The sequence below is a fragment of the Phaseolus vulgaris genome, chromosome 3 (genome assembly GCF_051622355.1).
Source record: "Phaseolus vulgaris cultivar YP4 chromosome 3, ASM5162235v1, whole genome shotgun sequence".
Taxonomy (NCBI): Eukaryota; Viridiplantae; Streptophyta; class Magnoliopsida; order Fabales; family Fabaceae; genus Phaseolus; species Phaseolus vulgaris.
In genome coordinates, this window is record NC_143500.1 from 50,197,847 (window position 1) to 50,210,947 (window position 13,101).

The 13,101-nt window shown below is 35.0% G+C and overlaps 2 protein-coding genes across 2 annotated transcripts in view; both read left to right on the forward strand.

Moving 5' to 3' along the window:
• The window catches only part of LOC137808352 (vacuolar protein sorting-associated protein, putative (DUF1162)), a 43,106-nt gene extending 32,349 nt beyond the window's left edge, over nt 1-10,757 (forward strand). Inside the window, 10 exon segments of the mRNA XM_090299727.1 lie at nt 149-238; nt 329-435; nt 507-655; nt 2,765-2,847; nt 2,942-3,037; nt 3,150-3,272; nt 9,102-9,185; nt 9,649-9,792; nt 10,227-10,425; nt 10,428-10,757. Coding sequence (XP_090155853.1) covers nt 149-238; nt 329-435; nt 507-655; nt 2,765-2,847; nt 2,942-3,037; nt 3,150-3,272; nt 9,102-9,185; nt 9,649-9,792; nt 10,227-10,425; nt 10,428-10,468 — 1,116 coding nt within the window. The 3' untranslated portion in view covers nt 10,469-10,757.
• A 948-nt stretch (nt 10,758-11,705) lies between these two features.
• Nucleotides 11,706-13,101, forward strand: LOC137808353 (uncharacterized). The gene is made up of 2 exons (XM_090299728.1): nt 11,706-12,058; nt 12,356-13,101. The coding sequence occupies exon 2, from the start codon at nt 12,645-12,647 to the stop codon at nt 12,948-12,950; it is 306 nt and encodes a 101-aa protein (XP_090155854.1). The 5' UTR covers nt 11,706-12,058; nt 12,356-12,644; the 3' UTR covers nt 12,951-13,101.

A 13,101-nucleotide genomic window follows, 5' to 3' on the forward strand; every position in this document is an offset into this window, starting at 1 on the left:
AAATCAAATCACTAAAAGATATCAAATCTGTCCTAATAAATAGAGAATGAAATTTGCACTTAATTACGAAATAATTATCTCCTAATTATGCAACCATTTCAATGTTTTGGCTTAATTTATATTTTTGAATATATTTTGTATTTTGTAGATCATTGCCAACTTTATCCCTGGGGAATCACGTTCCAATTACAACTCAAAGCAGGAGGCTTTGAGATCCTTAATTCATAGTGTGATAAAGGTTGTCTAACATTTCTTTGCTGGCTTCTTTTTTCTTAAACATTGTATACTTGTGTAGTTAATCATACTAAATCCTTATTTGTCTCAACAGGTACCTCCCATAAAAAACATGATAGTAGAATTGAATGGGGTTCTAATAACCCATGCTTTGATAACAATACGTGAATTATTTATTAAATGTGCTCAACATTATTCATGGTAAGCCTATGACATACTTTCTTTTCAATTTCGTATCAAATTTGTTACTCAAAATTGAATGGTTTCTCCAGGTATGCAATGAGGGCCATATATATAGCTAAAGGAAGCACTTTGCTTCCCCCAGATTTTGTTTCTATTTTTGATGACTTGGCTTCATCATCTCTTGATGTATTCTTTGATCCATCTCGTGGATTGGCAAATCTTCCAGGACTCACCTTAGGTATATGATATGCTCTATTAGCTTCTTGTATGCTCCAATTATAAGAACGTAGAAATAGATTTTTAAGTTTTTAGTAAAGGATATTAGACACCAATATATTCTATGCTATGTTCTTCTTAAGCTGGTTGCTTCTCTTCTTCCCTTACTCTCTAAGCATACTATGATTTTGGTTGAGTTGATGATAATTGATCTACTTATGGTGAAGCTATATACCTAGGTCACAATTTGGTCTCTTGGTGGTCTAAGAATCAACAAGTGGTTATTCAGTAAAGTGTAAATCTAGGTTTAACCATTCATCACCAAGCGTCCTTACATACCTCTAAATTTTGGGATCATACCTTTGTTGCAAACAGTATACCTGATCAAGAATTACCATTTGCACTAGTCAACTTTGCCATTCCTTTCTAGCTCCTTTTCATAGAAGCACTAGATTATAACTTCTTACAAATTTTTGGTGCCTCTTCTTGTCCCTAATTACAGCCATACAACTAGCATAACTAACTTTTGCTCACGAGAGTGCTTATTTCTTGGCTACTGCACTACACACAAAGGATGTAAATGTGTTACACCCAGTACAAAATTGATCATATATTTTTAGAGAAGGCAATCATTGTACTGATAAACTTGCCTCTTTAGGTTTACTTAATAGATTGGAGTTTGTTTGATATAGTAGTTTGCCTTCCAGCATTTTTTTAGACTTCTTTCATAACAGGTTTAAACTCCCCATGTTTCACTTTGTTTAGTTTTTTGAGTTTCTTGTTTTTTCAACATAGGTTTTGGCCTAGTCCCCCTATGCTTGTTTCTACCTTTTTTCTGTTTTATGTTTTCTATCATGTGATGACATATGATTGTTGGAATCTGAGGTGTCAACCTAGCTGAGATGTCGGGTTTTATCGTGATATGTAACATGAGTTTTATTAAAAAAAATCTTCAATGAATTGTGCTACCCATACTCAACCTAACTTCCTCCTTTTGCCATTCCATGAATGCAACTTCCCTCATTCTCTATCTCATAAATCCCCTCCACAGTCCTAACAAATCATGAACCCTCTATCCAATGTTCCCACCCCCAAGTGTCTCATCTTTTCCATGTCCAGTAGATCAGTCCGGTCCTTCACCCTTTAATTTCAATATTCCACCAGAACAACCCACATCTCCCTGTCCCTAAAACACCTATCCCATTCTTCTCCTCATCCACGTGGAACCAAAGACTGTCAAACCAGCCTTAGAATACTCCAACTAGCTTGATGCCATGAAATCTGAATACACTACTACTCTTCAATTTAATAACACTTGGACTCTTGTTATTCTTTCTTTTAAACAGGACGGACACCCATTGGTTGCAAATGGGTTTTATGTGTAAAAGAAAATGTTGATGGTTCTTTGAATAAATATAAGACATGGCTCATTGTAAACGGCTTTAGTCAACAATATGGCTTTGGTTTCGCCTAGACATTCTCTCCTATTATAAAATCTGTCACTATTCGGATTATACTCACTGCTTTTACTCATGGTTCGTCTTTGCAGCAATTAATGTCAATAATTAAATCCCTTCTTTTGTCCACTGCAATCCAGAAAATTTCTGGTTCAGTGGAGTAGACAAAAGCTCTGAAACAGAGAAGATCGTGAACCTATATAATCTTAGGTGTAATTTTGACTGCCATGACTGTAGTTCACACACGTGCCCTTGAGAAATTATCTGACAGCTGTCCTTAGCTTAGGCAGTTAGTTCAGGTGTAACCCGTTGCAGTGATATATTATTTACGTCTATACTCTTGCTAGTTAATGCGACCAATTTCTTCTTTTTACCAAATTACATTTCTAAATCTTTTCTCTGAACCACTAATATTCATGGTCAAGGAATAGTTGCAAAAAGGCTTATTTGAGATGACTCAAGGACTGGAAGGGTTACCTTTGCTTTCAGCAATGATAAAAAATGGCCTATTCTAAACTCATGCTTATTTTCAACACTTATTTATTTCTCAATTAATTTTTTTATAATTCATGCAGACTGATGTTGTGTCTACTGTTTTGAATTACATTACAACAAGTATTCCAACTTTTCTCCTTATAATTTGTATTTTTCTCTTTGGTTTTTTTATTTACCAGGTACTTTTAAAATTTTAAGCAAATGTATCAAAGGTAAAGGTTTTTCAGGGACAAAACGGTACTTTGGTGATTTAGGGAAAACTGTAAGTTCTTAGATCTTTGTTGTCAATTTTTCACTAAATTACAAATGTAACTAAGGTGTATCAGCATTTTAATCAATTCACAACTACTCAGCAGTTGAGATCAGCAGGCTCCAATATAGCTTTTGCAGCTGTAGCTGAAATAACAGACTCTGTTCTGAAAGGTGCAGAGGCAAACGGTTTCAATGGATTGGTAAAGAATTGCCACTTGTTTGTTAATTTGGTTACTATCACTTTAGCAGGGACTAATTCTCCATTGAATTTTGATGAGTTTAATACTTCATTTTTGACATTTAATTTTCAAGATGAGTGGCTTTCACCAAGGAATTCTAAAATTGGCTATGGAGCCATCAGTTTTGGGAACTGCATTGATGGAAGGTGGTCCAGATAGAAAAATACTGCTTGACCGAAGTCCAGGAGTTGACGAGGTGTTAAGTATTATCTTGTTGCACCTGCAGTGTTTGAATATTAATATGACTGAGTTGAAAATCTCTATTTTATTCTCTTGGGTTGTATGTTCATTTCAAGGAATCGGTATTTCTTAATTCCTTTGTTTTAAAACAAAATTGTTTCAAACTTTAGAAAGAATGTATGCATATTTTTAGAAAATCACCTTACTTGTGGTGATTCTTAACTTGCTTTAGTCGCAGTCTTTTCAGGAGTTGCATTAATTAGTCTCAACTGTGGTGAATTAATCCTGACATGAGTGGAGTTATGGTTACATAGAACTTCTAAAACATGGATAATCCTCACTTTACAAATCAGTTTGAGGTTGGGTTAGATCTTAAGTCTAAATTTTAAGATGGTATTAAAGCCTAGCTTAAATACTTGTTGAGCCACCACTTGCATTTTTCATGCTCTAGGCTACTCACCCTAGGCATGAGGAGGTGATGTGAGTTGATTTTAGATGATTCCATTTTAGATATGACACTTTACTTAGGATTGAGATTTTATCAATTATATGGTGAGAACCCAAAGAAAATCCCCACTGGACACAAACTTAACAAAGTGGTTAAGTAAGTGTGAAGGTTCACTTCTAGAGGGCAAAGGAAAAATACAAGTATTTCGTGATTGATGATGAAGGGTAGAAATTTAATGAACATTAAAGGAAACATAAAATCATGGTAGAAACCGAATTGACAATGGAAGAAAATAAGAACATAAGAACACAAAGATAAATTGGAGTAATGGAAAAAATGGAAGAGACGAAGGAAGCAAATGCTTATGTGATGGATTGAGAATGGATCACGCCACTTGGAGTGTGGTTTTCCTCCAAGATAAGTGTTGAAGGTCGCCACTTGAGAGCTCTCAAATCACTCAAGATGAGACCTAATGCTAAGAGGAAACAAGCCTCACAAACACCTCACACAAATTCTGCGGAGTAACTTTTCTATTCAAATTCAACATGTAAAATACATGGAGTAAGGCACCCTATTTATAGGAATGGGTGCCTTGGAAAACAAGATGAGCAGGGATAGGATGGTAAATGTGTGAGGGGCTGCCTTTAGGGTTTGACTAAGTAAAAAATGCACCCTAGGCTTAAAGTTCTAGAAACTAGGTCAACTTTCCTTCCTAAAGGGCTAAAAACAAGCTAAAATGATAATTACACCCCCTATTATGCTAAAGACACCTTATTCTAGCTTATCTTGCTATTTGGACCCCTAAAGTGAGCCCAAATTATTTACAACATGTTTTATTTTTAAGAGTACCAGAAGAAAGAACATTTGATGTTCTGGTCTTTGCCCATTTCTTCTTCTAGTGAGGTCTGCTAGATCCTTGGTGGGGTCTTCATTTGAAAGTTGAGATGACTTCTCATAGTGTGAATGGTCATGTGAGTCCTTGGTCATCTCCTTGTTGGCTTGGATTGTATCAGGAGGAGAGTTGGAAAGTCACTGTGCCATCACCCTTAGTTTGCCTTAATCGCAGTCTCAAGGGTGGTGGTTTAGTTCCAGATAAAGATATTATTGGATTGATTAAACATATGACACAGGTAAGGGAGCTAAGAAAATAGAAATTTGTGGTTACAATAATTCAATGAAAAAGGACTGAATATTATTTCTGAATAAATGAAACTACACACATCATTAGATTTTAGACTAAACCAAATAATTACTTCCCTAAAATATATTTTTCCGGTAACTATTACGTGTAATAGACATAGCCCATACTTTTTGTATGTTTCTTATCTATAAATACATAACCCTATGTGTTCATCACAAGGGATTAATCCTATACCTCTTTTTTACTTTATTTCACATGGTATCTAGAGCTAGGCTAAAATCCTTGACTTCATGGTGAACTCATTGTTCAACAGTGATTTCTTTTATGTTGCTGCTGCCTCATGTGCCTCTCCATGTTGTGTCATCGCCACCGCTTTCCACCACATTTGATGGTGCATCTACACCCTATTTCTGTGGTGGTTACCAACATTGGGATCACCTCGTCGTCCTTGTTTTAGATATGCTTTTCATCCTTATTAAGAAGTGGACTTTAAGCCTAACTCAACCCCATAAAACCGGCTCATGAGGTGAGATTTGCACCCACTTATATACAATGAAATGTCCTCATCTTTGGTCGATGTGGGATCTCCAACACACCCCCCTCATGCCAAGAGTGACAGCTTGTGCGTGGGATAACATATTATGGGTGGTCCGATAACGGGTGGCACAATACGCCCAACAAACACTCGCTAGGATATGATCGAAAATGGCTCTGATACCAAGTTGAAAGAAATAGGTGGAAATATATTTCTGAGATATTTTACAAATGTGATTACAATCTCAATTATAGACGGTTTTACAACCTAATTAAGGAAAGAAATAGTAGGTAATGAAAGTAAAAAATAATGGGTGTTTAAAGCTGTACAAATCAAATCACTAAAAAATCTGTCTTAATAAATATAGAATGGAATTTGCACTTAATTATAACATAATTCTCCTAATTATGCAACAATCCTGATCATAGTTCATTTGATTTTTTAAGGTTTTTCACTCTCCTCTTCATCTATGCCACTATGCCTGATCCGTCTATCTATACTAATTATCTACACCTATGTATTGACAAATTAGATGGAACTAATTATGATACTTGGATATTAGATATTAAACTATGGCTTAAGAGTCAAAGTTATGTTTACCCAAAGTGTGGACACTATTGCTGCAAATTAGGTTTCCTTGCTTAAAAATTAGTGCTCAATTATGCATTGTTCTCAAGTTTATTATTCACTCATCTTTAAAACAAATATTTTGTGCTTATGAAACATGTTCAAAAATTTGGGACCAGGTCAAATTATTTTACACCAATGATACTCAATGTCTTTATGGTGTTTGTCAAAATCTCCTCAATATTGTTGCCCCCAAATGTCTTAATGGTACAATGGTTGAATATCTAGGTAAAGTTCACGCTCTTCTTTACGACTTCAATGAGTTATTGTCTCCTGCCTCCAATCCTTCTCAAGAGCTCAAGCAAAGGTCAAAGTTATTCATGTTCTTGGCTTTACATGGACTTCTTAATGATTATTCACATGTCTGTGATTAAATTGTGATCCCTGTGCCTAATTTTACTTCCACTTCTTTCACCCTTTTGCTTGTGCTAGGTAAGCCAATCACTAATATACTTGCTTTTGCTAGTGACTCTTCCGCTTTGGTATCTCAGTGTGATGATTGTACTTGCCCTCAGAAGTCGTGTAAAGGGCATCACAAGTGTGAACATTGGGGCAAGCTAGGCCACAAAATCGACAAGTGTTATGCCTTAGATGTCGTCCTCCTGGGTCTGTTGCAGTTGTCCAAACTATTCCTTTGCAACCGTCTACTTTGGACCTTCATCTAACTACCTCGAGACAACCTGATATTTTTAATAAATTTCTCAAATGGTATGAGGATCATCAGAACTCTAGTTCCATTGCTTCTGTTGCACACACATGTACATCTTTTATTGTTCTCACTCACTCCACCAATCATCTATCATCACATGAAACATAACATAAAAGAGAAAAGAAAAAGAATACAAAAAATCGGGGGACCAAACCAAAACCCATATTAAGAAAAGGAACACAATCTAAATACAGAATAGAGGAAATTGGTATTTCAATTTGTTATGGAAAAAATTCAAACTAAGACAAGGAGGCATAACAGAGTACAAAAAAGTCAAACTTATTATCAACACCCAAATGTGCCAATTTATCAGCACAATTATTTCCTTTCCAAAAAATGAGGAACTTTGAAATCCATGCAAACACATAGCTACATACATCTTCTCCACCTCCTTCTAAGAGTTCAAGGAACTACTTTGGCAGAAGAAAAAGCTTAATAGAGCAAAGTAGAATCACTCTCCAACCAAAGCTTTCTGAACCCAACCCTCCGAGCATGTTCAATGGCAAGAATAGCCCCCGTGACCTCAACATACAAGACATTCTAATTTTCCAAAAAAGCAAAAAAACTCTAATATATTCCCCGTGTCTCTCTCTGAAGATACCCGCACAAGCAGCAGGGCCTGGAGATCCCCGAGTTGCACCTTCAGTGTCCACTTTAGTCCAACTCACATCACGGAAGTCCCAATACACTTGCACATGAACAGAGACCATACCAAGTCTGGTGCTAATGTCAAAAAACAAGACGAAAAAGTCATCCATATGATTAGACGTACATTTTTTAGACATATTACCTGAAATCTGAATGTAGTCCTTAACCATGTTAATGGCAGAGACTATACTGATGCGCTGATGAAATCTAAAATGATTTCTCATCCTCCATATAGGTGATAGCAACAAGCTTAATGTGCTTAATAATAGGGTTATCGGGAGAATTAAATAAAATCAGGAAAGGAATTCGGAAGTAAGGACCAAATAAAATAAACAGAAGGAGAATTAAAAAAACAGATGGCCAATACCCTCTTCTTGCTCCCTGCACAGAGAGCACATAGAACATAAAACAACACCTCTTTTCTGAAACTCATTATTAGTAGGAAGCCTATTATGATGACTTTTCAAAGCACTAGAGATTTAGCAGGAGGAATGGGACTAAACCAAATTAACTTCCCCAGTCAAAAAAAAGAGAAAAGGAGATAAAGGATCTCCCTGTCTAACAACACCCTAGCTGCAAGAAAAATACCCAACCAAATTGCCATTGATTCTTATAAAAAGAAAAGCAGATTTAGGAATGGTATGAATCTATTTGATAAAGATAAATCCAAACTGTTGTAGAACCTGCAGCAAAAAACTTCAGCTAAAAGTGTCAAAAGCTTTGGAAATATTGTAATAATAGCAACATTACCACCCTTGACTTTTTTTCGAGATCATATTAATGGTTTCAGAAGCAATACAAATACAGTCTTTAATATTCCGTCCTTTGATGAAACCATTTTGATAGTGGGAGATGATCGTACTACAAACACCAACATGTCTGTCAGCAAGGATTTTATAAATTACTTTAAATTTGAAATTAGCAACAGCAATAGGTCTGAAATCCTTTATAGAATCAGCCCCTTGAACCCTGGAAATAAGTGTAACAGTATTGGAATTTATGCCAAGAAGGATCCAACTTTGAATAAAGAATTGCTTAACAGCAGCACAAACATCAACATCAATAATATCTCAATAACCCTGAAAAAAAGAACCCCCAAAACCATCCGGACTAGGAGCACCATCCATGTTAAGGCTAAAAACAGCTTGCTTAATTTCACCATTATCCTGAACTTTAGTCAAGAGCATATTCTCAGCTTGATTAGAATGTCTTATCCTTATTGGATCTTTTATCTAATTCTTTGCGATCTTATCTTTAGGAAGTTATTTGTTCTTTGGGATTAAGAGTCTAGAATTAGTATTAATAAGGGTCTGGGCTTTATGTTTTACATCTCATTGTAATACATCACATCATTTCGTGTGATCTGCCCCTAGTTTTTGTCCCAGAGCTCTGATCTTTTATTTGTTAAAAATATAAATGAGAGTGCTATGGCATCACTGCATTGTTTGTCATCCTAACTATGTTAGCACCACAAACAAGATCAATCAGATGCAGCACCTCAAAATGTCATAAAAGAAAGAAGAAAAAACAAAAAATAGTGGGGGACCAAACTAGCGCTCAGATCTTAATGGATGCAATCTTTATAGCATATATCTGTTAAATCCTTCCTTCTTAATAGCATACATTTGTCAAATTCTTCCATCTTTAACAAAAATATTTATATTTCAGTTCTTCCATCTTTATTTTTGAAAATCTTGATTTGGCTATTAGTTGCTAATTAGATGTGGTCTGGTGCAGTTATACATTGAAGGATATATCCAAGCCATGCTGGATACAGTTTATAGACAAGAATACCTTAGAGTCAGAGTTATTGACAATCAGGTAATAAATTGCACATACATCTTTCGAGCTTGACTATATCTAGAAAATTTGCACTGCACAACTTAGCACGTACTTTCGAATGAAATTTTAATAAAGAACCTTACTTTGAGATTGTTGTTCAAAACTATGCATGCGTGTCATGCAATGAAGTGATTGATTTGATTTTAATACTTGAGAGGATGTAAACTTGAAAATCATTAAACAAATATCTTAAACACACATGAAGGACATCTTATTAGGTAGTGTCGATTCTGATCTGCTGCATAGTGATTGAGCTGCCTTTGTGCATTGTCGCTATCGAATTTTGTTTTGATTCTTCTTTGTAATTTTCAGTTAGTAGAGTTTTCTGGGGATGACCTTTATCTTTATAATTATTTGCTTTCAGAATGAATTTTTTTTCTATACATAAAATATTAACCTTTGCCCTTTACTGTGGTTATGATGGATTCATATACCTGTTTAGGTTTTCCTGAAAAACCTACCTCCAAATCATTCTCTTATCAATGAGATAACAGATCGTGTTAAGGAGTTTCTTGTGAGCAAGGCATTACTTAAAGGAGATCCGTCAACCACATCCCGCCCTCTAAGACGTTTACGCGGAGAAAGTGTATGTTCTATTCTAGGGAGCATTTCTTATTTATCCTACTATTTCATCTTTTTCTTCTCTTTGGTATTTCCATCTTCCTAGTGATTATATTTTGTCAACAGCAATAAGTTTCAATGATTATAATGATGACCCGCCTATGTTTTCTACTTTCATTTAAAGTATCCCGGTCCTTTTTACACGGGAATTATGGGTTTACATTCGAATGATCTCGTGCTAAATAGTTTCCCAAACTACTTCTCTGCATGCCTTGAATGCACTAGTTTAGTTTGGAATCGCCTCTATTATCATATATGTTACCAGTGTAAGTTTATTTAACATTGACTTGTTTCTGAAAGGGAAACCTGCATACTTAATATACAATCACTAATGGCATAATTGGGTAATAGTTTTTCTACTTACATGTAAAGTTGTTGATTCGGGATTATTTGTGTCAGGAATGGAGAATAGGACCCACAGTCTTGACATTGTGCGAACATCTTTTTGTAAGCTTTGCAATACGCATACTGCGAAGGCGAGCTAACAAGTTTATATTCAGCATAGACTGGGGAAAGAAGTCCAAGGTTGGCAGTGATGCAGATGTGCCAGCGAACTCTAGTAAAAAGGTGCAGAAAGGGAGTTTCATTCGAAAATGGGGCATCGGCAAATTTGTCTTGTCTGGCTTGTTGGCATATATTGATGGACGTCTATGTCGTGGCATTCCCAATCCTGTAGCTCGGAGAGTAGTTAGTGGTTTTCTATTGAGTTATATTGATCAAAATGATGATCAATAACTTTTACTATCGTCAAAAAGGATATCAACTCAAATCTAACCTGCTTGCTTTACTTCACGTTCAAAACCTATCTGTCACTCAAGTAAATATCAAGAATATGTCTTTAGAATAATAGTGAATACTAGATTATTATTATTATTATTATTATTATTATTGAATTCTAATTTCAAAGTTGATTGGATAAGTTTACTGAAAGTGACTTTAAATGATAATTTTGTTTAAAATAAAGTTGAAAAGGAAAATAAATAGTTATTGATACATAATCATGTTATAGATTTAATACAAGAAAACTTCTTTTTTTTTAAAATGCTTTATTTTACAAGTGACTTTTTTCTAAAAAAACACCTTAAATCTTAAAATTTCAAAAATTTTGTTATAGTTATGTAAATTGTTTAGTGATGTAGTAAAATAAAGATTTACATTAGTAGAGATGTCTAAACCTTGTAATTATTTTAAAAATTGGATTGGAACTCGGAAACAATTAAATTGAGTTATGTTTTAAATCGAATGTGCACCTAACCTTGTTATGTTGGTTATGTTATTAAAGGGACTTCAAATTTGAATTAATTGTTAAAGTTTAGTGTTGAGACAATATGTTTAGAGTAATTATTTGTCTTAGCATACAAAGTATTCAAGACCTTAATTGGATGTCTATTTTTTTTATAAGCAAATTTAAAAATAAGTCCATCCAAGAATTAAGTCTTTGTCTTCAAAGTAACTCCTAATATTAATGTTACTAAGTTGTAACAAAATGATTGTGATAGGATTGGAAGCAAATACTGTATATATAATATAAAATGGGTTGTCAAATAATTTTTTATTTTATTTTAAAGAGTGTTAAAGTATTTTTTTAAAATATCTATAAAATAAGTAAATGTTTATTTACTGGAGATGGATCCTGGGGCATGTATATCTATCCACAATTTTTAATGGGATGGGGTAAGTTAAAACGTGGAGTGTTACATTGACAAGGACAATAGTGTGTACTATGAAGATCTTACCCATTATTATCCTTAAATTACACGGTAAAGTTAGATTCTGAATTTCATTAGTGGATTTCTGTCCTTCTTGTTTCTTGGTTTTGATACTTTCTTGTCTTTTCATTTTGTTGCTGTTGTGTTGATGATTACTACTGAGTTAGAAGGGTAACATGTTAGTGTTAATGGTGACCTCTTCCTTGTCACGTTTTGATATGGCCTTTTCTTTAAAGTTGGCAACCTTGATCTGAAGATCGATTTGCATGATTACTTGATTTTGGCTTTTGAGTTGCCATCGGAATTGCATTCACAGGAAAACATTGATGTTCACATATAAGAAGCAGTTCAAATTTCCAAGTTCTTAACGAGGAAGAAGTATTTGAAATCTACTATGAAGGTCATTCCTACGAAGTGTTTTGTAGCTAATTGCTTGCGCTGGTGTTCATGTGCAAATTAAGAAAAGCAGAAAGAGACGGGAAGAGAATAGCCCTTCTTTTACTTCAAAACACCTTATCCAAGGTACTTCTATCATTCTATTCCATCCTATCTCAACGTTTTTTTTCTCTTTTTTACAACTACTAGTGTGTTAACCCTCTCTTTATTCTGGAAAACTGCTCAAATTGGAGGGTATGCTTATCTTTGCTACAAATTTTCTCATTTACAGAGACACCAAGAGAAATAATTTAAAAAAAAAAAATCAAAATGTATTCATTTTGTGCCGCCTCACACTGTTTAAATAATGAAATTGTAGCATTTGATAAAGAAATATACAAATTTTTTCTGCTCCAAACCCAATGCATGTTGTCGGTTTTGCAGCAAATGCAAATATCTCTTCACCGTAAATAGCCACGTAAGGAAACCAAAATGTGGAATCCTTATACGTTTGACACCACTCTCTTAAACATAGGGAACTAAATCTTGAAGGTGGCAATTCTTTTGCCACGCGCTCTTCGCCTCTATAACCCCTGTTTTGGCAAAACCACTGGCTCAAAGAAATTGAAACTGAAACCACTTCCCCCTGTGTCACTATAAATGTAAACCTCACTTCTCATGAATCCACTCCTCTGGGTTGTGATTCTCAAGATAGATAGATATAGAGAGAGAAATGGCTTTCAGTATTTCCATATCTCAATCAGGTTTCCCAGAGAGAGAAAAGGAGAATCTGGATAAGTTAGGGGAGAAGGAATGTGCAACAGAGGTTGCGGTATCGAGCCAGCTCCAGTTGAAGTCTTCAAAAGCATGTTCTGAAAGAATGGACAAACATGCTGTCCTTCGACGCTTACGGCAACGCAGGTCCTACCACAGAGCCAAAAGCGCTTCGGAGGCTCAGATAGTCACCACAGAAGCCGACGCCGCCACTGCGCTTGAACAGAAGTGGCTTCATCTGGCTGACTCTTTCTCCTCTCCGTAACTGCAAACACCATCAGCTATCCACATCATTAATATTAAGTCACCTTTGGAATACCACCTTCAATTCTTATCTGTAAGATATATTATGTATTATATGTGGTGATTAAAGATCTGTAATATATATTATGTATTATATGTGGTGATTAAAGTAA

Bases quoted from the DNA above. Each gene is read 5' to 3' on its own strand.
- LOC137808353 (XM_090299728.1), top strand. From the start codon at position 12,645: ATGGCTTTCAGTATTTCCATATCTCAATCAGGTTTCCCAGAGAGAGAA.